Here is a 25,466-nt window from a genome sequence, read left to right as displayed (position 1 = left end):
TTGGTGTAACTTTGTTCTGTGGTATCTTACAGCATCTACATTTTCTCTATTATTTACTCACTCTGCCATGAGGAGAGGGCTGTCTGAATCTGATACTTATCAGCCGGGTCAATGCATAGATCAGCCTTGGGCCCTGCTTGCTGGCCACTGGCGTGTTGACTGAAATGCCTCTTCAGACCGGCAGCCTGAGGACAGTTATAGGGCTCAGCTTCCTGCCCAGTTCTCAGTGGGTCAGTGGCACTTATGCAGTGTGGCTTCGATGGACCAACATGGGATCTTCCACTCCCACAGAAGGATTCCTTCTGCATACATTTCCAATGCACCCAGGCTCCTCCGTCTATGCTACAGTGTGTGGGGGGTGGTGATGTGGAGGTGGGAGGGGAAAGGACCCAAAGACAGCACCCTGGCAGCAACCAGTGCCCATACAGTGGAGCTTTCCATGAGGGCTGTGTTCGTGGGCAGAAAGGGGCAGGGAAAGTATTCCCTTACATTCTTACATTCCCTTACATTCTTCCAGTGAGATGACATTGTTTTATGACATGTGTCCATTGTTTTATGATATAAAACATGGGATCTTTTATGATATAAAACAATGGGCACAGGGCTAACATTTCTCATTTAATTAGACTACTTAAAACTTCTAGTTAGTAGGAATTCTTGCCAAAACCTGACAATACATTTTTTTTTCAGCATGGTTAAGAGTTTCTTTCTTCTGGTTGTGATAGGCATTTTACCCAATGTGGGAGTGGGGAGTTACTACCAGCCAGGTGTCAGAAATCCCATGCAATGTAAAACATGTAATAGGAAGTGAGTTCTCAGGGAGACACAGAAGCTTTGCAGAAATATGTATCATTCCTAACTCCAGATTTAGTAATTGATAAGATCCTGTGCATATGGGGAGAAATATCGCCAAAGAGATTAAAATAATAGCAGTCTGCTTGTGCTTGAGGTGTGAGGTTACATGTGATTTAAATATTTGTCTTCTTTAGTTTTCCAGATATCCGTAATGTTTATGTGTTATTTTTATAATGACCAGTAAAAGCATGATGTAGTCTTATTAATTTCAGACTAATTAAGTAAGATGGATGCTTTTGTATCTTTTCCCTTTATTTCAGACTGTAATGCAAATGTGCACAAGGGTTGTAAAGATGCTGCGCCTCCATGCACCAAGGTAATTGCTCGGTAATCTGTGGATATTGTATCTAGCATGGTTGCTTCATAGTATCTATCTGGGCTTTTACTCTTTTTTATTACCGTGTATAGATTTATTTCTAAAACGATCATGATAGCGATAATATAACATGTGCTCAAAGTGTATAGTTATTTGCTTAACTGTACACTGTTAGAAATGGAAGGAAAGCTCAAGTCCAGATATTTGTGTTATATGCTGTGGCTAGGTTAGGCTTTCTGTAGAAACCTGCTTGGTTTACCAGTGCAAGCCCTGGGTACTCGCAAATGAAGAGCAGAGTAGGAAGTCACAAATGTCTGAAAGCCTCACAATCACTGGAAGACCTGTGACAACACAGATTTCTGGGCCCCACTTCCAGAATTTCTGATTCCATAGATCTGAGGTGGGGCCTGAAAATGTGCATTTCTAACAAGTTTGCAGGTAATGATGCTGCTGCTGGTTCTGAGACCTCAGTTTGAGAACCACTGGACTAGAAGAATGTCCTCTGTAGTTGGGAATGGGCTTGAGTAGGTGAAGGTGTCTGTGATTCTGTTCCTTTCTTTCCCACTCAGTAGTCATGTCACAGATGCACGTGAGTGAGCATGATGATCCTTCAGGGGGAAACTTGCAGTTGCAAACCTCTGTGTCGATAGGAACACATTGTGTCAGATTACAGAGTTGAGGGCTGTTTTGAAGGTGACATTTCAATGGTCCAGGTGGTTGTCTCCTATAGTTAGGAAGGATAGCAGGAGGTACAAAGAAACAAGAAGGAGAAAGGCAGCGTTGATAGGAACTTTCAGCCTGGGTCTGGACATGTGAGCTGGAGACCTCTGGTTCCCCGAGACTTTTAATGAAGCCAGGAGTGTTCAGGAGGCGAGGCACATGTTCTTGAGGCCCCCTTCATTATAACTTGCGTGTTTTATCACATTTTACTCTTCATTGCATTGAATGTATTTCACTTTGAATTCCTCTTGGAAATAAAATAACAAAAATGATGTAGATAAGAATCCTGTTCTGTGTAACTATGTGGATATTCTTGTAGTCCAGTGATACTTTGATCTTACTTTATGTGTTTCTAATATTCTTTACCAGAAATTCCAAGAGAAATATAACAAGAACAAACCACAGACCATCCTTGGAAGTAAGTGATGTGGAAAACGACAAGAACTTAAAAAAATTTAATACATACTACACATTTTTCCATTATAAAAATATCTCCTTTTGTTTTCTCATTTATCCAGTTATTTCTTCTTTCATAACATACGCTTGGCATAATTTCTAGTTTTATAAAGTGGTCAAGAAGGCTATCAACTTCTAGGCCAGCCTAAGAACTTTTGTGTTGTATGTACCATATGATCTTTTATATTAGAGAAGGCTATAAGGAGAAGGTATTACCATGTTGCTTCAATTCTAAGATGCTGTCTAGTGGAATATGCTCTGCTGAGGTATTAATAATCATTCAAGGAAAAGAGAAATACTACATGAAATGTACATTACTTTGTTTTCCTAGCAGTAGCATAGTATAGTAATATTGCGGTAATATATTTGTCTATACAAATACACACCACATTCTTCTTAAGAATTGCAATGTTTGATGGAAAAAATCTTCAAATTTGGAGTCTATAGATTCTTATCAGTTTCTGTTGTCCACTATTATAGTTACCTGGTGTTTCATTAGCTGTGCTTGAGGCTATGATCTCATTAGCACCTTTAGAATGACTGTGAAATTTCAAGGCATACTGGAGTTTTGTTTGCATATTTTAAAATTCGGTGGCTGTGTTTTTCCTGAAGTGTATATTGCTGACATTTAAGCAGTTTCTCTTGAAAACAATTGGTGCCCTTTGACACTTCCTTACATTGCATACAAGAACCAATCACACCAATGTCTCCTAAACTGGAAAATCTCTGGCTTTATTGTGAGAGATTTTGTGATGTCTTCTGCGTAAAGTTATGTTGCTTGACATGTGGCAGGGATTTTAAGTGCATGGTAACTTTTCATTTCCATGTAACAAAGTGTCACTGATATTTTAAAACCACTTGAATCAGGGGACAATTAGGCATGCAAATTTGTGGTAACATGCTATTGGGTGTAACATTATATTAAGTTAAGTTGGTGTAGGTAGTAACAGCTGTCACATCACTCTTTTGCCTTGACCCCAAAAGTCTCTTTGATGATGTTAGTTATAAGGGGCTTCTCATTTTCATAGGGTTAAATGTGAAAATAGTATATTAGAGTTGATGAAATACCATATATTACTCCTCGTCACATGGGAGTTGTAAGAATAAAACTAACTTATGCATGTGTAAAATGGTTTGTAATGTCTGGGATCTATGTTAGTATTTTTCCCCTTTTGCTTGAGAATGTATATGCTACACAGCTGTAATATGGGACTGAAATGTCTTCTGAGTCATTTATAGTACACGTCAAATGTAAATGCATCTCTGCCCAGAATATTTTAGAACTGACCAGAAAAATACAGAAGCCCTATTTAGTTTTCCATGTGTGAGAGAGAATAGCCCAGCTTGGCTTGCAGGTTTCATTTGCCTGAGATCCTTATACCGTGAAGAATAGGCTCTCCAGCATCATTCCATTCCATTGATGTGTTCTCCGTGTGTGGATGCTTGTTTATACACACAATATGCATTCAGTAACAGTACTAATAACACCTTGCAACTATTTAAAGCTGGCTCCAAGGAGTACAAGCAGTGATTTATGGGAAAGCTGGCGCAGTATTTCCCCATTCCATTGTCTTGTTTGTTTGTGCAATCCAAAACACCCACAGTCTCCAAGTGGAGATGCGGAAGTAGGCCTGCAGCATGGGTGTCAGGAGGGTGTCAAATGAAAGGGACACTAGGAGCAAGGGTCAGGATGTAGCAGGGAGACTGGTTTTAAGGCAGAGCATGCGACAGATTACAAGTGGTCATTGCAGGGTTTAGCTTTCTGACTTTTAAGTGACTACTTTTACTTGTAATTACGGACCTGGAAACCACATGAAGCATCTGTTCCGATTTCCAGATTCTTCATTTAGAGACATCCCACAGCCTGGTCTCTCCTTGCACCCTTCTTCCTCCATGCCTGTTGGATTGCCGACTGGAAAGAGGGAGACTGTGGGACAGGTTCATCCATTGTCCAGAAGTGTTCCAGGCACCACCTTGGAAAGGTAAGGCTGAGTGTGTTTTTACATGTTAATGGCTCAGAGAGGCTGCTGGGGCTAACTTTGCTCCCCTCCCTCTCTCCTAGCTTCAGGAGGTCAGCCACATCCTTGGAGTCTGAGAGTGACAGTAACAGCTGCAGAAGCAGGTCTCATTCTGATGAGCTGCTACAGTCCATGGGCTCTTCTCCCTCTACAGAGTCTTTCATAATGGAAGGTGAGGAGAAGACACACTTCCATTTATTTGTGTTTTTGTTAGCATTTGCCAAAAGGATATTTTCTGAAGGAAATAAGATTGAAGCATTTTTTTTTTCTTTTTCAATGAAGTCTGTTTCAAGGTGTCTCTTTGGTACAGGTTCTACTTTTTAAAAGAATGAAAATTTAGCCCCAGAGGAGACAACCAGATAGTGACCAAGGAAATATGATGTAAATTTTAAATAGACATTTTACTAAAAGAATGTCACAAGCATAATGAGGAGAATGAAATATATTATGTGCTTATTATTAAAAAGGTTTTCTAGCCATTGATGAATTGGAATAGGATCCTGTATCAAAACATACTTTAATTAGTTGAGACTGGTCTTCTTTGGATCTCTGAGATACTTACCCCATCTGTTGCCTCCTAGGGGAATAAAAACGTTTTGTTTTGAGATGGAGTCTCACTCTTGCCCACGCTGGAGTGCAGTGGTATGATCTCGGCTCACTGCAACCTCCAGCTCCCAGGTTCAAGCAATTCTCCTGCCACAGCCTCCCGAGCAGCTGGGACTACAGGTGCACATCCCCCCTCCCCCCCAGCTAATTTTTGTATTGTTTGTAGAGATGGGGTTTCACCACATTGGCCAGGCTGGTCTTGAACTCCTGACCTCAGGTGATCCAACTGCCTCGGCCTCTCAAAATGCTAGGATTACAGGCATGAGCCACTGTGCCCAGCCATTAAAGCATTTTTTAAAGCGTATTTTATAGGGCAGTACTTAATCTAGGAAATTGGTTTTTGTATCCTAGCTGCACCAGTAAGAAGAAAAAACAAATGGAAAGAGAGTAGTGACCAGAGAGAGGAGTGGACTCTGCCCCAGGAATCTGTTTTATTTTAATCTTAAGTCTTTAAATTCATTGTCATCTCATTTGTACTGCTCTGAGCTGGAACCTCTCTAATGAGTGGCGTTGGGTAAATAGGGTTTAGTTTTCCTGAGGAGTGTGTGTGGGGGGAGTGGCGGGGGAGGGTTGCATGTATGTATGTGTGGTTTGTTTGTAATTTTATCAGAAAAATCTGCACTCATTTGTGACTCAAGTACTTACACACTGCTTTGTGTCTTAGCAAGTCAAGAGCAAACCAAATAGATGAGTACACAATTCAGATTTTAGTAAACGGTGCAAAATAACCCAGAGCAGAAGAAGTTCATGTGTTCAAGATTGTGTACACACATTATGGACTCTGTAGGTTACCAAAAATAAAACTAAAATAGAGCAGGCCAAAACAAGGAAAATAATCTTCAAATGTCTTTTTTCCTTCATATAAACAATCACTCTTTTTAAATATCTGATTCTTCTTTGCGTTCATGAAAGCTGTCTCAATTTGGACCATTTCATCAGTCCAGTTTTAAGAAGTTTTTACTCTGGCTGGGCACAGTGGCTCAGGCCTGTAATCCTAGCACTTTGGGAGGCTGAGGCGGGCGGATCACTTGAGGTCAGGAGTTCAAGACCATCCCGGCCAACATGGTAAAAGCCCATCTCTACCAAAAATATAAAAACTAAGCCAGGTGTGGTGGCACATGCCTGTAATCCTTGCTACTCAGGAGGCTGAGGCAGGCGAATTGCTTGAACCTGGGAGGCGGAGGTTGCAGTGAGCTATCGCACCATTGCACTCCAGCCTGCGCGACAGAGACTCTGTCTCAAAAAAAAAAAAAAAAAAAAAAAAAAGTGTTTCACTCCATGTTAATATGTTTTGGTTTAATAGTTTCCATGTTCATAGCAGATTTATTTAGGGTGAGGAATCCGTGGACTTACGAAGGTGTATTTGTGCTGCGTTATTATACTTCTGGCTTTTCTTTTCTAAACACACGTTAGATGTTGTGGACTCTTCTCTGTGGAGTGACCTCAGCAGTGATGCCCAGGAGTTTGAAGCAGAATCTTGGAGTCTTGTGGTGGATCCCTCATTTTGTAATAGGCAGGAGAAGGATGTCATCAAAAGACAGGATGTCATTTTTGGTAAGCATTTCAAATATGCTTTTTGGGTTGAAGCAGTATGGTGCAGAGAAAAGAACATGGAATTTGCAACTGTACAGAGTTGGGTAAAATCCCAGTTCTATCATTTTCTGTTTACCTGATCACAGACAAATTATTTAAATCACCTCGACCTTAGTTTCTCCATCTGTAAAAACAGGATAATATTAATAGCAAAAACCGCAATCAGTTTTGCAATAACCTAATAATACTCAGGTTTTAAATACTGTTTTGAGATTGCAATGAGGTATAATATGTACTTGGCACAGAGCAAATGTTATTTCCCATATTCCTTTCAAGTTTACTTCGGTTTGGCCTATACTCTTACCTCCTCTATATAAGAACTGCAGTGCACCTTCACATATTTTAATGTAGGGCTATTGCATATGGCCTTCCAGTTTGGCTGCATACACCAGCCATTCACAGAGACCAGGGGCAGTCCAAGTAGCTGCACCTGGGTTAGGGCAGGGTTTCACTGTGTGCTGCCATTCTGAGTACAGAATTCAGCTGTGGTGAGACTGTATTTTGTCATGCTATTTGGGATGAAGGCATTCTGGATTGGGGAAAGTTAAATTGTAGACTAGGAAAAAAATGAAACTTTGAAAAATTTCAAGTACAAAGTAGATGCCAAAATGTGGTTCCAAGAAGATGCCCTACTTTAAAGATAACACTGGGTCTTTTCACTAATCCTGTGTATGCAAATATGGGCCCCAAAGCCCATAGGCAGTTAGGGTACCTTGTCACCTGCCTCAGGTGGTGGTTACGGACATGAGGTGAGATGGTGTACGAGCGTGCTTAGAAATCTGTCAAGAGCTGTGTAGGTGTGAGTTACTTTGGAAAGGAAGATGCTGTCCCTTTTAGTATTTCTTAGGCAATTTATATGCTGTCAATTTTCTTCATTTACCTCTCAATTTCATATTATTAAAAATAATCTAACCCATTGGAATGAATTATTACATGGCCTTTTGTGTCAGAAAGGCTTGTGTTCCTGGGCGAATTCTTTACCCTCTCTTTCTCACTGTTTCTGTTTTCAAGATGAGGAAAATCATTCCTATTTTCTGGGTCATAATGTATTAATGGGTTAAAAGATTAAATGAAATGATATGGGTAAGTGCTTAGCATAGAGTAGGCACTAAAAACATGATAGGAAATAATAATTCAAAGTTAGTGAATTTCTAATTAAAGAAATTTTTATTTTTGATAAAATATTAAAGCTATGTTTAGACTTGCTGACTCTCCATGGCTGATATTTAAGGTTCTTTCCCAAAACTTGCAGTAAGTTTGGAAATACTCATTAATGTGCAACTAGTACTTTTGGTATACCTGTAAATTGTGAGTTGTTATTTTCTCTCCTGATGTGTTTTAAAAATTGAGGTATAATTCACCTGCTCAAAATTCACTCCTTTACAAGTACACAATCTAGTAGTTTTTAGTATATTCACAAAGTTGTGTAGCCATCAGGTCCTGTCTAATTTCAGAGCATCTTCATCACTTCAAAAATCCTGTACATGTTACCAGTCACTCCCCATTTATCCCTTCTGCCAGCCTCCGGCAAACACTAATCTACTTTCTGTCTCTACAGATTTGCCTATCCTAGACATTCTACATGAATGGTACAATATGCGGTCTTTTGTGACTGACTTTTGTCACTTAGCATACTGTTTTAAAGGTTCATCCTAGTTGTAATACGTATGGGTACACCATTCCTTTTAATAGATGACAAATATTCTATTTTGTTTATCTAATCATCAGTTGATGGACATTTTGAGTTTTTCCACTTTTGGGGTCTTACCGTAGCTTTATGTTTAATCACTTGAGAAACTGCCAGACTGTTTTCCAAAGCAGCTATACCATTTTGCATTCCCACCAGCAATGTATGAGGGTTTCGGTTTCTCTGCCTTCTCACCAACACTTGTTTATTGCTTTTTTATTATAATTATCCTAATGTGTGTGAAGTGATGTCTCATTTTGGTTTTGATTTGCATGTCCCCAACAGCTAATGGCGTTGAGCATCTTTTCATGTTCTTATTGGCCATTTGTATATCCTTTTGGAGAAACATCTGTTCAAATCTTTTGACTATTTTTGAATTGATTATTTATTTATATTGTTGAGTTACAAGATTTTTAAAAATATATATTCTGGATACAAGTTCCTTATCAGATAAATTATTTACAAATATTTTCTCCCATTCTGTGGGTTGTCTTTCCACTTTCTTGATGGTGTCCTTCGATTGATTGTGATGCATTGTTTTCCCCTGAAGAAAGTGGAATTTTGGAGACAGATTCTGCAATAGAAAGGACTTATGGTTTTCTGCATTGAAGACCTTTATTTAGTTCCATTCATTTCACCAAATTAAGTGTGCTCTTGCTCAATGCAAAAACCAAACAAACAAAGAAAGGAAGAAAAGAAGCCAACAAACTAAGTTGTATTTTAAAGGGCATTCAGGTTGGAATCAGACCTAGTTCCTAGCTGAAGGTATCTAAAGATCCTAGCTGGTTATATTATTGAGTTTCAGATACATTAGATTCTTGTATATTGGACCTGACATATATATCCTCTTTAATATCTGGATAAAAGAAAATGGTTTAATATTTTAGGGTGAATGAAATGTTTAAGGCTGACTTTTATATTGGAATATTATTGATATTCTTAAACATTTCTTTTTTATTTGTGTAACATATAGTGTTGAGTTACTAATTTAGTTTAATAGTGATACTTGCTTTTTAAAGCTTAAGGCTTATGTGTGCTCACACATTTCAGAGCTAATGCAAACAGAGATGCATCACATCCAGACCCTGTTCATCATGTCTGAGATCTTCAGGAAAGGCATGAAAGAGGAGCTGCAGCTGGACCACAGCACCGTGGATAAAATTTTCCCCTGTTTAGATGAGTTGCTTGAAATCCACAGGGTTTTCTTCTACAGTATGAAGGAACGAAGGCAGGAATCCTGTGCCGGCAGCGACAGGAATTTTGTGATCGACCGAATTGGAGATATTCTGGTACAACAGGTAAGAAAAGCTTAAAGTCCTTGACCTTTATGATGTAAGTGGGGTTTGAATCAAAATCTGCCCTTTCATCAACAAGAGTAAAAAAATGTTATTTTGAAACATTCATAGTGACATTCTGAGGATGCATTGACCATCATTAGCTTGTAAGTCCCAGTAAGGCAGGGATTCTTGGCTATTTGATTACTGCTATATTTCAGCACCTGGAACAGTGCATGATACTATAAATATTTATTGAATGAGTGGGCCACTTAGGGGAAAAAAATCAGGAATTCACCTGAATGTCATGTTTGACAGTGGTCTGCAACACTTGGAAAGGCGGGGAGCTCCATCTGCAGTTGCTTTAGCACGGCTTTCCCTAGGTAGATGCTAGAATGCCATCTTCTCCAAAGGTACTGTTTTTTGAAGCTGTTTCGTCCTGTCATTTACAGCAATGGAATTCACTGTTGGTCTGTATGCAGAAAATGGGGGAGTCATGCTGAGTAGTATTCCATGCTATTGATGTGTCACCGTTTACTCATTCACTTATTGAAGGATATCTTCTTGTTTCCAGTTTTTAGCTTTCCAGTTTTTATTTAGTTATAAATAAAGCTGCTGTGAACACTCATGTGCAGATTTTTGGTGCAAACCTAAGCTTTCATTTTTTTCTGGGATAAATGCCCAGGAATGCAATTTCTGGGTTGTATGGGAGTTGTATGTTCAGTTTTGTAAGAAACTGCTAACTGTTTTCCAGAGTGGTTGTACCATTTTACACTCTCATCAACACTGTGCAAGTAATCCAGTTTCTCTACATCCTCACCAGCATCTGATATTGCCACTGTTTTTAATTTTGGCTATTTTAAGAGGTATAAAGTCGCCTCATTATGGTTCAAGTTGCACTTTCCTCATGGCTAATGATATTAAATATCTTTTCACGTGCTTATTTGCCATCTGTATATCCCTTTCAGTGAAATTTCTGTTTATGTCTTTTGCTCATGTTCTAATTGGATTGTTTGTTTTCTTATTGATGAATATTAAGGTTTGTTTACATATTCTAGACATTAGTTCTTGTCAGATATGTGATTGACAAACTTTGTCCAAATCTGTAACTTGTCTTCTCATTTGCTAATTTTGATGAAGTCTAGTTTATTAGTTTTTCCTCTTAATAATTGTGCTGTTGTTTCAAGTTTAAGGATTCTTTGTCTAGCCCTAGGTCTCAAACATTTTCTCCTATTTTTAAAAAAGGATTTACAGTTTTGGCTGGGCACGTTGACGCACGCCTGTAAAGCCCGGCACTTTGGGGGGCTGAGGTGGATGGATCACTTGAGCTTAAGAGTTTGAGACCAGCCTGGGCAACAGGATGAATCCCCGTCTCTACAAAAAATTTAAAAATTAGCTGAGCATGGTAATATGCACCTGTAGTCCCAGCTATTTGTGGGCTAAGGTAGGCAGATCTCTTGAGCCTGGGAGGTTGAGATTGCAGTGTGCCAAGTTCCTACCACTTCACTCCAGCCTGGGCATCAGAAGTGGCACCCTGTCTCAAAAAAAAAAAAAAAGTTTTACAGTTTGATGTTTTACATTTAAGTGTGTGTTGCATTTTGAGTTTTTTTTTGGTGCAGGTTATAAGACTTAGGTTAGGTTGAGGGTTTTTTTTTTTTTTTCTTTTTGTCTATGGATGTCCAGTCGCTCCAGGGCCATTCATTGAAAAGGCTGTTCTTCCTCTGTCTAATTGCTTTTCCACTTTTGTCAAAATCATGTGGGTATCTGGGTTCCTATTTTGTTTCACTGATCTATGGGTCTATCTTTCCATAGTCTTAATAACTGTAGCTATATAATCTTAGAAGACTGAGTCCTTCCACTTTATTATTTTTTCCAAAATTGTTTTAGCTATTCTAGTTCTTTTGCCTTTTCATATATATTCTAGAATAGTCTTATTTATATTTTTAAAAAGCATACTGGGATTTTGTTAAGAATTGTATTAAAACTGTCTATCAGTTTGGAGAAAATTGACATCTTTACTATTTTGAGTCTTCTAATCCATGTACATCGTATAGCACTTCATTTATTTAGGTTTTTGTCATCTTTCACTGGCATTGTATAGTTTTTACTATATGAATCATATATGTGTTTTGTTAGATTTGTACTCAAGTAATTTTTTGAATGATTGTAAGTAGTTTAAGAATTATCATTTGAGGCTTATTGGCCCCACACATTCACATAAGCAAAGACGAAAAGATAAGAGGTTGTGATGTAAATTTTAAGTACTTTTAAGAGGATGGATGTGTTCTGGTTTCCATTACAATGCTCTTCAGTGTGTACATGTGCATGTAAGGCCATCACAGTCCAAAAACATGGCTTTCAAGTCATTCAGCTAGTTCTCTTCACACCACTTTATGATTCTAAGTTGATTCCTATGTGGATTTTCTATAGGTGTTTTTCTACAGGTAAGGCTTATTGAAACATCCAGCTCACATCTCCACTTCTCTTCATTAGCCAATAAACAGGCAGTCTTATTATTCACTGGTCTCTTTCATCTTGGCTGATGATAGCCTGCTCTTGATTTACTTGTAATGTGTGAACAAAAAAGCAAAATTCCTTACTAAGGACTGAGTCTATGGACATGGTCATTAGCCAATGTCAATGCCAAATGAGTGATCTTTTTTGGGGGAGGGTGTCAGACCTTCCTGAAGGCCCCCAAATGTTGCCATATACTTTTCTTTCAATCTATAAAAGTATTAAAACTATAAATTGAAATGATAAATTTGTATTAAAAACTAACAAGAGAATAAAATATATCAAATGTTTTTTATTTGGCTATTTGATAATTATATTAGTTCAATATAATATCACATTATGTTGACCCTTACCACTCAACTTTCTTTTATTTTAGTTTTAAAAATGTCTGAGGAGATAAGTGATTGTGTTCAGAAACTCTATGATGTTTATTTTTTTTATTTGCAAATACTCTTTTGAAATAGATGAAAATTGCATATTTTTTGTGTGTTTAGAACTTACTAAATTTACAAACCATTATTGAAATGCTATTCTTCCCAGTTTTCAGAAGAAAATGCAAGTAAAATGAAGAAAATATATGGAGAATTCTGTAGCCATCATAAAGAAGCTGTTAACCTCTTTAAAGAACTCCAGCAGAATAAAAAGTTTCAGAATTTTATTAAGGCAAGTATTTTAAAAGTTTATTACAAAGTGATAAATCAGCATGGAGAAATAGTTTATGCTTGTTTCTTAATGATTTAAACAAATTTCGTAGCTAGATGATGCTTTTCAGGGGAAGAAGAAGGGAGGTGGAAGGTTTGTGGCAAAGATGTAAAGTCTCTTTTTCTGAAGACTCAAATGATATTGCCCCCAAATCATTTCCTTTTGTATATTTGTGAGGTCATATCTTCCAACCATCTGAGAATATTTGTAACATACTGGGAAGCTGTTTTATGCCCTGACAAGTTATGTATCAGAAAAATCAAAGTGAAAATAAACACAGAGTCTACTCCACTTCTGAATTAGCTTGAAGTAGATTCATGACATCATATAATTTCATCTGTAATATTTTTCTCCAGATGAAAAACTTAAAAATTATGACATTATTATACAAATAAACTAACCATAATTTTTGATATCTTAAAATTTCACTGATTATCTCATAAAATTGGATTACTTAAATCAGGATCTGACCAAGGCTCACACATTGTATGAGGTGGTTATATCTCTTAAATCTCTTTTAATTTGAATGTCATCCCACCCTTTTTTTCTTCTGCTGATTTATTTGTTGAAGAAATTTGTCTTATAAAGTTTCCTGGATTCTAAATTTTTATCTGCCATGTTAAGAATGCTACCAGATTTTCTCCCCTTTTTCCCACATAAATATGTGTTGAGGACTTGAATGCTATGAGGAATACTTTGATATTTTTAGAAAAAAAGTTGTCCTGATTCGAGGGAACTCTAAGGGCTGTAATGAATAACGGCAAATGTGAAGGAAGACCTGTTGGGAAAACAAATGGTAAACTGCAAACTGATGTTCCAAGTCTGACTTTGATTTCTGATTATTTTTCAAAAATTTCGCTATTTATAAATCAAGACACTTAGAAGTATTGGAACTTCTTTTGGAATTAACTACAAATACATCAGAGTAACTTGAAACTTCTTAAACTCTTGGAGAGTTGGGGTATTAAAATTTATGACAAATTATACAATTTAAATTAGTGATAATGCATCATTTTGATAACAATGAATGTTAAGTCTGCATAAAATTGTACTCTTGCAGATTCTTTGTATTGTTAAATTCACACCTGAAAAGTAAATACAGGTAGAATTTGTGTATATAAAATGTATGTATTTTTTAAGCTCCGAAATAGTAATCTTTTGGCTCGACGCCGAGGAATTCCAGAATGCATTCTGTTGGTCACTCAGCGTATTACAAAATACCCCGTCTTGGTGGAAAGGATATTGCAGTACACAAAGGGTAAGTTGTGATTTATGGGATAAACATTTGCCCCTCTTATTAGTTTTAAACATAGCTGAGGTGTTCTAAACAGGCATAAATGTTTGTGGTCTCTGATTCATAAAGAGTTTCATGATGGAGAAACTGTTAAAGCCTTAGAATTTGGATTCATTTTTAGAAATTATCTTTTATATTGCAGCATGGATAATAGTCTGAATTTCTACAGGTAGCCCAAACCAAGCTGGCTTCTTCTTACTTTGAACCTGCCTTTCCCCTCTTTATTTTCCCCACCACTGGGCTTTCTTACTACCTCCTCTTCCTTATTTTCCTATTGCTTTCACAACAGTCTGATGAAACATGCTATTGATCCTATCACGAAATGTCAACTCTCCCAAGCAATCAGTTACTAAGTTGAGAGGGATTATAAGAGGGATCTATTTTTGACCCTGTCAATTCATCAAGTTCCAGGGAGTAACATATGGGCATCTTTTAAGAAGCTATGAATGCACATGGCTGGTCTGTAAGCTCCTTGTGGGATCTATAAGACCTGTGTCTGTCTGGTTTACAGCTGGATCTTCAATGTCTAGTGCAATGGCTGGTACAGACTAGATGATCAATAAATAAAAACATCAATGCCATGAATGAATAAATAAAATGGTCTAATCCTCAGGCTAACATATTGATCTTGAGTAAAGATTATTATTAGGGTGGTAGCGTGTTATGTTAAAAAGGGCTTGGGTTTGGAATTTTGTACACTCACGTTTAATTGTATATACTCAGCTCTGCCACTCATTCACTGGGCAAATTATTAACTGAGCCTCAGTTATCTCCACTACAAAATGACATGAAACATTACCTTTCAGTTCCAGTTGCCTCAATAAACATCAACTAGGTGGTCTTTATCACCAAATATACTTTTATATGGAGCTTCAGGAGGCTGCTTCAGAAACTCCTTCAGAGTATTTTCATAAGATAATCTAGAGACAAGAGCAGGTAGCCACTATTTTAAAGAATAACAACTGAAATCAATAATTATTTGCTCTTGGTATGGGCATGGCTGATTTATCTATTAGCACAGCACTTGGTAAAAGAAAATATTTTCATGGTACCCATCAGAAATTACAATATTTAATTTTAAAGAAAATGGTCAAAGAAAATGGTTTAATTATAGTAGTAATATATTCAGATTTATGCTAATGCAGTGATAAAGTATGATTTTGAATATTAATTTTATGGAGGAAGGGATCAAGGAATATAAATGATTCTGAGGCTTGTTCATATCACCCTGTGACTCTGAGAGTGTTACTGGCTTGGCCCCACAGCTGGCTTAAATTTTAAGAAACTTGGCATGATCGATTATTGATTACCTATGTCTAAGAAGGTGGAAGGAAGGCCTAAGTTAGTATATTACACATTTCCTGCCCTAGGGGGAAGCTCAGACTAGAATTCAGACATCTTACTGTCAGCTGAAGGACAATGTGTCAGCTGAAGCACATTTAATAATGCAAACCTTTCGTAATAAAATATTTTAACATCTTTTTGGTGGGGGGGAGGTACAGAGTGATATTATAGGATTTTATTATTATTATTATTATTATTATTTTTGAGACAGAGTCTTGCTCTGTCTCGTAGGCTGGAATGCAGTGGTACAATCTTGGCTCCCTGCAACCTCTACCTCCCAGGCTCAAACTATCCTCCCACCTCAGCCTCTTGAGTAGCTGGACAAAAGGCTCACACCACCATGCCCGGCTAATTTTTGTATCTTTTTTGGTAGAGACAGGGTTTTGCCATGTTGCCCAGGCTAGGGATTTAAGTTTCATCCAACATTTTTCTTATGGGGTTTTTATTGTTTAGATGATGTATTTAACTATATTTTTAAACTAAAGAAAAAGTTGTCTTCCTTAGTACTCTGGTTTATTATATTTTTTTGTTTCTTTTTCCCCTATACAGAAAGAACCGAAGAACATAAAGACTTATGCAAAGCTCTTTGCTTAATTAAAGACATGATTGCAACAGTGGATTTAAAAGTCAATGAATATGAGAAAAACCAAAAATGGCTTGAGATCCTAAATAAGATTGAAAACAAAACATACACGAAGCTCAAAAATGGACATGTGTTTAGGAAGCAGGCACTGATGAGTGAAGAAAGGACTCTGTTATATGATGGCCTTGTTTACTGGAAAACTGCTACAGGTCGTTTCAAAGGTACTGTGGCTCGACCATACCAAGTTCTCCCTTCATACACATTATTCATTTAACAGAGGACAGATTTTCAAAAGAAAAACAGTTCAGAATTGCAGGTACACATGCGCAAACCCCAGGTCAGTTGAAAGATTGATTTGTGAATTTCAATAGGCAAATCTGGCCAATGATACAAATCTTTGGTGGGAGTTTGCTGCCCAAGCTAAAACCTTTATACATTTTTTATGAATTTGCAAGTTTGTGATGTCTGAAATCAAAGGAACTGAGAGTTCTGCTACTTGCTGGCACAGAAAAATTATTCTGGTAACTGTGGTGTGTTGAAAGCAAGGCAGTACACCTACACACCTAGGGTCTGTTGTGTGTCAACACAGCCTAGGCTGTCAGACCATGGAAGGAAGAAATAAAAAGAACTCTGAATGTCATCTTTGTTACTGACTAATAGAATACATCCACACACCTGCTGACACTGGTTTAAGCTCTTCCTCAGTGCTACTGTTTGCTAACTGGCACGAACTTGACTCTGTTCAGGAGTCTAAAGCAGATAATTCCATTTCTTAAGGACTCACTATTAGCTATCACACTGCCTAACCCAGGCTTTCTCACCCTGGCCACACACTAGAATCACCTCTGGAGCTTAAAAACATTACGAACGCTCATGTCTCCTCCCAGAGATTCTCATTTTATCGCTGTGAGGATGAAACCAAAACCCATGGGATGTTTAAAGGCTCCCCAGGTGAGTCTACTATGCAGCCAGGCCTAAGAACCACTGTTTCTAACAGTTCGTCTTAATAACATCCATAGGTAGGCAGTGAGAGGAAGAGGCTGTTAAATTCTAGCTAGTCAAAAATTATTACCCATTGGAGGATGATCAAGTTTTGATGGAAGTTGCAACTAATATCTGAAATGGGATTTGTTGATCAACAACTAGCAATGTTGTATTGAAAAAAATATTAACCACAACCTGTAGATTCTATTGCTCGAAGTCATTTGCTCTTTATCCATTTAGTAGAATCAGTTTGGTAACTTTGTGTTAGACTATTCAGTGGTTTCAATGAAGGTGACTTCTTGTGAACAATTTGTAAGGGAAGTAGGGAATCCTAAATCTTGCTTAGATCTAGGTGAAACAAAATAGCAGGCATATATAATTTGAGGTAGAAGCTGCTCTTTTACATTTTTAATTCAGCACTTTTCCTGCCAAAGGTAAGAGTTTGCTCCATTTTATTAAAACTTCCTTTTTTACGGATATTTTTCTTCTGTTTTGAAAGTGACTACATTAAACTTTGCTGGAGATTTACCTATACTTACAGCTACACACAAACTGCACACTTAAAGACAGCTTTCTATTAAATTGTTAATAGCATATATCTTTGGCTATCATAATACAGGTGTTTTTAATAAAAGTTTCATACTTAGACTAAATGTTAGTCTTTTTATTTTTATTAAGTTTATTTGAACTGTGGTTTGCTTCATTAATACTAGTAATGTTTTTTCTTTGAAGATATCCTAGCTCTACTTCTAACTGATGTGCTGCTCTTTTTACAAGAAAAAGACCAGAAATACATCTTTGCAGCCGTTGTAAGTATATGACCGTGTGATGCATTTAAAAAATAGGTTTAATCACACATTTTCTTGAAAAATGCCTAAAATTCCTAGTGAAATAAAATAGTCACAGGGAAGTATATGCTTATGTTATGTTTCCATTCTTATTTGTGATTGCAGTGTTTAGAGACAAGCATCTCATTAGGTTAAATTAGCATGGTAAGTGTTGCTTCATGACAACCAGGGCTGGTACTCAGCTGTTTCAGCAGCGTAACCAACTGTGAGAATATTGCAGTCCTTCAGTAGTGGTTAGTGAACAGGCACTGCTCTGAGCCTCCCAAATGTCCGCATGCCATCTAGTTATCTTGGTCTTTCCTCCAGACTCCTCTCTTCCCTGCCCCTTTGGCCCCAAAACCCCTTCCCTTAGATCCAGCAACTAAAATGTGAATGCTGGGTACAGCTGATCTCTTCCAGCACCAGGCTTTCTCCATGCCCATTGGCCCTGCTCTCCCACTTACTAACCCTGTGACTGCCATCGTGTGCCTTCTGCCAGACAAGGGATACCATCCTGATGCTTAATGTTTACAGAAGATTCTTTCTTCTTTTTACTATAGTAGCTTCTAAAGACAGTGTATGAAACTATTATTGTAGTGTGTTAGAGTAATCTAATTGCTAGCACATAGACTCAGACTAGTAATAAAATGAGTATTTTATGACATTTTGTACAGTTGAGTTACACTAGCAATAACATCAGTATTTTATGACATTTACTACATGGCATCTGATTGGTCCAAATGACTTAGAGAAGGACAATATCGCCAGTTAACTCCTTGTTAGCATCATGGAGCATCAGACCCCGTTGGAGGAAAGAATCCAAGACACACAATACCAATATGGGCAGTGTAATGGTAGCTCCCTAAAACACTAGTGCTTGTCATCCACTGAATGGTAGAACATTTGAGTACCATTAGCAGATACCATTAATTCCAACCAATTTTGGCAAATTCAAAGCTTAATATGGCTTCTGTTATCTCGTTCAGAGAAAACAAAGAAGCATGTCTATCCAGGGATGAGATTCTGGGAAAGAGGTGGGAGCCGTGCCTCATCTGCCGCTGTGTACTAGGCAGGCTGAATTGTGAGGCTTCTTCATCCTGTTTGGCACATTCCCTTTCATCAACACAATGATGTTGAGTTGTATAAAGGTCAAAGACATTTTCACAGAGCTACACTAGAGGATAATAAGAAGACTTAAAGAAGTCTCTACGTTCCCAATCGATTTGAACTATATTACAAATTTCATGAAAACCTATTGGTTTGTCCAGTGGCTTCTCTAGGCTGTTATCTGAGATGCTCAGAGATTCTCTGAAAGAACATGAGAAAATAAGTGGGAAGGTGGGGACCATTTTGTTTAACCTGTGGGATGGTGAGGGCCATGTAGGAAGAGGAAACAAATTCACATCTTTATAGAAACCAATGCTTCTTTAAAACCAAAGACCTAAAAGAAAAGCAAATTCTGCTTCTTGGATGATATTACCGGACAGATGTCCTGCTGATTGATCATGAAGTAGATAACATGAAGACAACTACATTGTTTTTTAGGACAAGGTAGCATATGGATTCAGATCCTGTAATGCTCAACTTAGAGCATGACTTGCAATGTGATTCTTTCCCTCTTGTCTCATATGACCTCCTGAGGCATTATCTGTGCTACCCTTAGACCACATTTACCATGAAGTGGTGTATTAGGAATGCAATCCACCAAATGGGAGAATGAAGACAGTTACAACCTAGCTCTTCTTGGTGGAATGTGTTTGGCTATGGACAACAGTAAAATGTTACTGATACTGTTTTTTAAAGATGTTAACCTGACATGTAGCCGCATTCATAAATGACAGCTAAGCCCTTGGTGGTATCAGAGAGCAAAAGAGAAAGCATCATTTTATCCTTGAAGAGTCAGGTGCACCCTACTGTTCATACACTCCTGAGTTACATCTATCTGACAACAGCCCATGTGTCACAATATCTTATAGTTACAATTGTAGGGAATTGAAGCATTTGGCTAGCGGTATACAGATATCTGGATTTCCTAGTTCTCATCCTAGAATTTTAGAAAGTTTCCCTCCTGCTAGTACAGGTGAGATTCTCCACTCCTTGTGCCCTTTAGAAAAAACTTCTTCCTCAGGTGGTTGTCTTGCTGTATGTTACAGAAGACATGATTAATTTGGAAATAGCCAGAAGATTAACAGCTAAAAGTAGCAAGAGGATGGAGTAGTGGGTCCCTACAAGAAAGTTTTGCTTTGTTTTTGTTTTTATAAAGGACTCAGCTGGAAATTGGGGCAAAGCTCAAACCTACAAAATGTGTAAGAAAAAGTAGATGTGTTCACTAAGTCTTAGAATACTGAGTCTAGGAGGAATCTCTTGAACATCAAAGAAGGTAAATTCAAAAGGAGCAACTAACCAAGACATAGTGAACATGTGGACTTGCAAGCTGAAGTTCCAAATAGGAAGCAGTCTCAAAATCTCTATATCATGGCCGGGCGCGGTGGCTCACACCTGTAATCCCAGCACTTTGGGAGGCCTAGGCGGGTGGATCACAAGGTCAGGAGATCGAGACCATCCTGGCTAACACAGTGAAACCCGGTTCTACTAAAAATACAAAAAATTAGCCAGGCTTGGTGGCAGGTGCCTGTAGTCCCAGCTACTCGGGAGACTGAGGCAGGAGAATGGCGTGAACCCAGGAGGCGGAACTTGCAGTGAGCCGAGATCGCGCTACTGCACTCCAGCCTGGGTGACAGAGTGAGACTTCATCTCAAAAGATAAAAATAAAATAAAATAAATAAAAAAAAAGTCTTTATCGCAATGGAATCCCTGAATAGTAGAATCAGCACAGAATGGATACGGTGTAACAATACAGCTAAGCGTGGCAGTTCCTTCCCTCTTCTCCTACATTAGAGGTCTTCAACTCCTAACGCCTGTAGGGATTGGGCAGAAGTGTGATTGAGTGAGCGTGACAGGGTCAGAAGCGAGGAGACAATAGAAAGTTGTAGGGACTGTAGTGAAAAGTGAGTCTGTGCCCTGTCTCAAAGATGGCAGGGATTATTGGGCTATAGCCAGTGTTTTAAAATGGGAATATGGGCCCAGGATTGCTAATCTTCTGCTTTCCCCAAGAACCCAGAAATCTAAAGGTTTTAAAAAGTGATATCCCCTAGTATTTAAATACCGAGAACTTATTTTTAAACTTTGTTTGTTAAATGCCGTGGCACAAATAAAACATCTTTGCAAGCTGGGTTAGGCCTTTGCATCACTCACCTCCAAGGCAGACATGCTACTTCCATTCCTGGAGAGTTAATTGAATGTTTGTTCATCTCCAGTGTTTGTGCGTGGTTAGTATGAATACCGATGGACAGGTTCCTATGTCCCCTGGTCTGATGGTGATCGAATGAATGTTACTTTCCTTTCACTTACCTGTTCTTCACTTTGAAAAGATCTTACCCTGCCACCTCCCCTCCCCTGCAACACTAACCAACTAGTTCAAATAATTTCACTCTTGCTCATGTCTTAAGCAAGTAAACCTACTCTGCCTTTTTACATACAGAGGCTGTTTACTTTGTCAGCTGAGGAAGCTAAAACTGCACATTGAATCAGGGAAACAGATAAGGTCTTGGGAGTAGACCCATAATAGAATAAGCCAGATTACCAATGCTCCAAGGATCTCCCTAATTAGAGAGGGCAGTATTCCAACAACTCTGCCACGGGGCTGCTTTTGCTTCCATTTTCAGAGGCTGAGCACAGGGCCGCATAGACCAGTGGTCTTGTCTCATCATATTTTTTTCTCTCATGCTACTCTGAGAAGCATGGGGTGAGGAGGTACTCTGGGTCACCATGGCACACGGCATCAGATGTGGCCAAGTTGTATGATGCTGGGAAAGCTGACAAGCCAGCACCAAGGAGTCAGCAGTAAGGGGACTGTGGCTTGTTCTGGATAAAGGCGTCGCTTAGTCCATGATGGTGAAGCAAAACCACACACTGCAACCAGCTCTGTAAACAGTGGTGGAAGCCACAGATCAAAGAAGAATTCTTCATATTATCCCCCAAACTGTTCATCCTGAAGGCATTCTTTTGACCATTCTTTCAACTACATCTACCTACCAGGCATCATCAGTGTGCTGTTCCTCTTTCAATCCCCAGTGTTTAGAAAGGGACATTGGAGGATCACAGTAGATGCTGGTAGAAGAGGTGGTTTAATCACAGCATACATGCCAAATTTTAGACTTTCTTCCTATTACCCTCTGGCGGACTTATGTGAAACTAATCCTACCAACATTTATTGAGTGCCTACTCTACGCAAGGCTATGTGCTAGGCGCATGAAGATGAATGAGACCCATTCCCACCCACCAAGGGCTCATCTGCTTGGTGAGAAGAGGCAAGAACTTGTAGGCATTTTGTTGCTGTGGCCCACATGACAGTAGCAAAAAGGATTGGTTATGCCTGGGGAGTCGAAGGTCTTGCCACCTATTCGTATCTTTTATCATCCATGGGCTGGGCTTCTGAGTTTCTGGGCTCCTTTTCCGTCACTTTATTGAAACAATATTGCAAGTCAAATGGACTTTTTAGGGCCTCCATCCTTCTCAATCTCTTTGTGACATTTGACACACGAGTTTCCTATCTCATGCTGTCTTAGAAAAACTTCTCCTGGCCGGGCGCGGTGGCTCAAGCCTGTAATCCCAGCACTTTGGGAGGCCGAGACGGGCGGATCACGAGGTCAGGAGATCGAGACCATCCTGGCTAACATGGTGAAACCCCGTCTCTACTAAAAAAAAATACAAAAAACTAGCCGGGTGAGGTGGCGGGCGCCTGTAGTCCCAGCTACTCGGGAGGCTGAGGCAGGAGAATGGCGTAAACCTGGGAGGCGGAGCTTGCAGTGAGCTGAGATCCGGCCACTGCACTCCAGTCTGGGCTACAGAGCAAGACTCCGTCTCAAAAAAAAATTAAAAAAATAAAAAGAAAAACTTCTCCTGCCTTGACTATGGCATTTTGATATTTTTCTTCTCTGATTGTTCTGTGTTTTAAACAGTTCAATTTTTAAACAATCAATTCCTTTTTTTTTTTTTTTTGAGACAGAGTCTTGCTCTGTTGCCCAGGCTAGAGTGCACCCACTGCAACCTCTACCTCCAAGGTTCAAGCAATTCTCAGGCCTCAGCCTCCCAAGCAGCTGGGACTACAGGCGCACACCACCACATCCAGCTAATTTTTGTATTTTTAGTATAGACGGGGTTTCACCACATTGGCCAGGCTGGTCTTGAACTGCTGACCTCAGATGATTCACCTGCCTCAGCCTCCCAAAGTGCTGGCATTATAGGAGGGAGCTGTGCCCAGCCTAAACCACCAGGTCTTAAGGATGAGCATTCCCGTAATTCCTCTTTTTCCATCCTCTCTTTTCCATACCGTCTCCATTGGAGATTGTACCAACTTCTACAGCTCTTTTGAAAAGATTGGAAGTGGAGAAAGGTTTACCTACTACTGTTGCTTCCTTTAGCTCATGTTTTACGAGAGCCTTACTTTAGCTAGGATGCTGTTTCATCTGCTCACCTTCCTATTTTATGTAGGATCAGAAGCCATCAGTTATTTCCCTTCAAAAGCTTATTGCTAGAGAAGTTGCTAATGAGGAGAGAGGAATGTTTCTGATCAGTGCTTCGTCTGCTGGTCCTGAGATGTATGAAATTCACACCAATTCCAAGGAGGAACGCAATAACTGGATGAGACGGATCCAGCAGGCTGTAGAAAGGTAACATTTCCTTCTGTCCATAATCTATGGAACAGAGTTGTTCAACTGGGGAAAATATTCTAACCATGTCTTCCTGCATGAAAACTTTGCCTCTGCCAGAATGGTCTGCTCCCTGCCCCCTGCACCTGCCTGCGATAGTCCCCCATCTGCAGCTTTCTCCTCCACGCCTCCCTGCATGTAATGCCCGCACCTCCCTCTGCCTGTGTGCGCCCTGCCAGGCGTTGATGCAGCTCGGGCCTTCCCTCCTCCATGAGGACCTCTTCAGTCCTGGTGATCTCTTTCTTGCCTGAAATTCTTTAACACCTGCTCACTAAAGCATTTACTCAATGCTTCTTATATACTGCCTTGTAGCTATTATCTTTTTTATGTACATATGTGTGTGTTTCTTTAATTAGATTGGAAGCTCCTCGAGGGCAGGGGTCAATGTTTTATGTTTCTCTGTGTGCCTAGTGCTGATAAATCATTCAATAAATGTTTCTGAATTGGTGGATCTAAGTATTCTAAGTCAATTTATTCCTTATTACTTGTGCAAGGACAGTTTTTATAATTGGGAGCACAAGGGTGGAGGAGATCATTCTCAACAGTATTTTAATTAGTTAGATCCTGAAGTTATATACAATTTCTGTACCTCCACTGCACCTCATCTGATCTGGCACCCCACTTCTATTCCCTAAAATTCTTATACTTTATTCCCATTATGGGTGTGTGTGGTGAGTGTGTTTGTGTTCACTGGAATATTTGAGTCATCCCACACCGCTGATTTTGAGAGTCATGTAATGTTATGCAAGATTCTTTGTATTCTCAAGAAAACAAGTCTCTGGCCAGGGGGCATGATGCATTCCCTTTATGCTGAAATTTTCTCCCTTTATGAATAAATCCATTGCCAAGTTCCCATGTTTTTCTAATGAATCTACAGATACTTGCATTTGGTTTCAGTTGTGTCTCCTGACTATTGTCTTTTAAAGTTGTCCTGAAGAAAAAGGGGGAAGGACAAGTGAATCTGACGAAGACAAGAGGAAAGCTGAAGCCAGAGTGGCCAAAATTCAGCAATGTCAAGGTACAGTGCAGGCATTTCTGGTTCCCTGATCGTGGTGTTCTCCTGGGTGTTGGGAAAGCCTGAGTGTCATGAACAGGAGGTTATAACTACATGATTCATCCTGTGCACCTGAGGCCCACCTGGACCACCCTCCCAAGAAACACTGAAAACCAAAAACTTACACTAGAAATGCTCAAATAAGATGACATTCTCTTCACTTCCACCTTAGTGATTAAAATGGATGTAAAAAATGCACATGAAACAATAGCTGTGGGCAGTGTGGTACAGAGGAATGTTGGAGTTACTTGTCTCATGGTTTAATTTTAGGTCTCAACACTGTCATGTCAATGACTTTGGACAAGGAACCCAACAGATCTGGTCCCCAGTTTCCAAGTTTGTGAAAGAAGGAGATTAGACTAGCTCAGTGATTTTCAACTCTGGTTTGACATTGGAATCAGTTGAGAGGTCTTTAAAAATATGAATACGTGGGCCTCACCCTCCACCAATTGAATCCGAATCTGTGGCCGGTGGGATGTAGACTTTGGGGTTTTCAGCTCTCCCAAGGTGACTTTGAAGCACAGAGGAGACTGAGAATTCCTGGATTCAATGCTGGTTAAGGTCCCTTTGAGCTTTAAGAATTCTGCAACATGTTGAAATCTGACGACAATGATGCATGCAAAGATGGGCAAAGAAATTGGATGTTTAGAAACAAAAACTTAAACCAGTATGTTTGGTTTTGACCAAAACTGGCTGAAGCCTGTGCCGTTCCAGGCATTTGTATTGTTCACTCATCATGGAGGGGAATACCTCAATTTTCATTCCCAAGCTTAATGTTTAGTCTTAATAGAAACCAGCCTGAATAAACAAAGAATAGCTTTGCAAATTTTCTGGAATTAAGGGACTGAGGAAGGAACCTTATTTACAG

General features: G+C 39.1%; 1 protein-coding gene across 9 annotated transcripts in view; it reads left to right on the top strand.

Annotated features, from left to right (window-relative positions):
• The window catches only part of ARHGEF28 (Rho guanine nucleotide exchange factor 28), a 317,386-nt gene that overhangs the window by 243,804 nt on the left and 48,116 nt on the right, over positions 1 to 25,466 (top strand). For all 9 annotated transcript variants that reach the window (XM_038010485.2, XM_007975209.3, XM_038010483.2 and 6 more), the window contains 12 exons: positions 1,116 to 1,171; positions 2,261 to 2,309; positions 4,185 to 4,329; positions 4,410 to 4,537; positions 6,385 to 6,525; positions 9,302 to 9,549; positions 12,580 to 12,702; positions 13,882 to 13,999; positions 15,929 to 16,183; positions 17,679 to 17,755; positions 23,327 to 23,505; positions 24,471 to 24,562. In XM_038010485.2, coding sequence (XP_037866413.2) covers positions 1,116 to 1,171; positions 2,261 to 2,309; positions 4,185 to 4,329; positions 4,410 to 4,537; positions 6,385 to 6,525; positions 9,302 to 9,549; positions 12,580 to 12,702; positions 13,882 to 13,999; positions 15,929 to 16,183; positions 17,679 to 17,755; positions 23,327 to 23,505; positions 24,471 to 24,562 — 1,611 coding nt within the window. The remainder of the gene's footprint in view (positions 1 to 1,115; positions 1,172 to 2,260; positions 2,310 to 4,184; positions 4,330 to 4,409; positions 4,538 to 6,384; positions 6,526 to 9,301; positions 9,550 to 12,579; positions 12,703 to 13,881; positions 14,000 to 15,928; positions 16,184 to 17,678; positions 17,756 to 23,326; positions 23,506 to 24,470; positions 24,563 to 25,466) is intronic.

The sequence above is a fragment of the Chlorocebus sabaeus genome, chromosome 4 (genome assembly GCF_047675955.1).
Source record: "Chlorocebus sabaeus isolate Y175 chromosome 4, mChlSab1.0.hap1, whole genome shotgun sequence".
Taxonomy (NCBI): domain Eukaryota; kingdom Metazoa; phylum Chordata; class Mammalia; order Primates; family Cercopithecidae; genus Chlorocebus; species Chlorocebus sabaeus.
The sequence above is the reverse complement of the archived record's forward strand: the minus strand, read 5'-3'. Positions and strand labels throughout refer to the sequence as shown.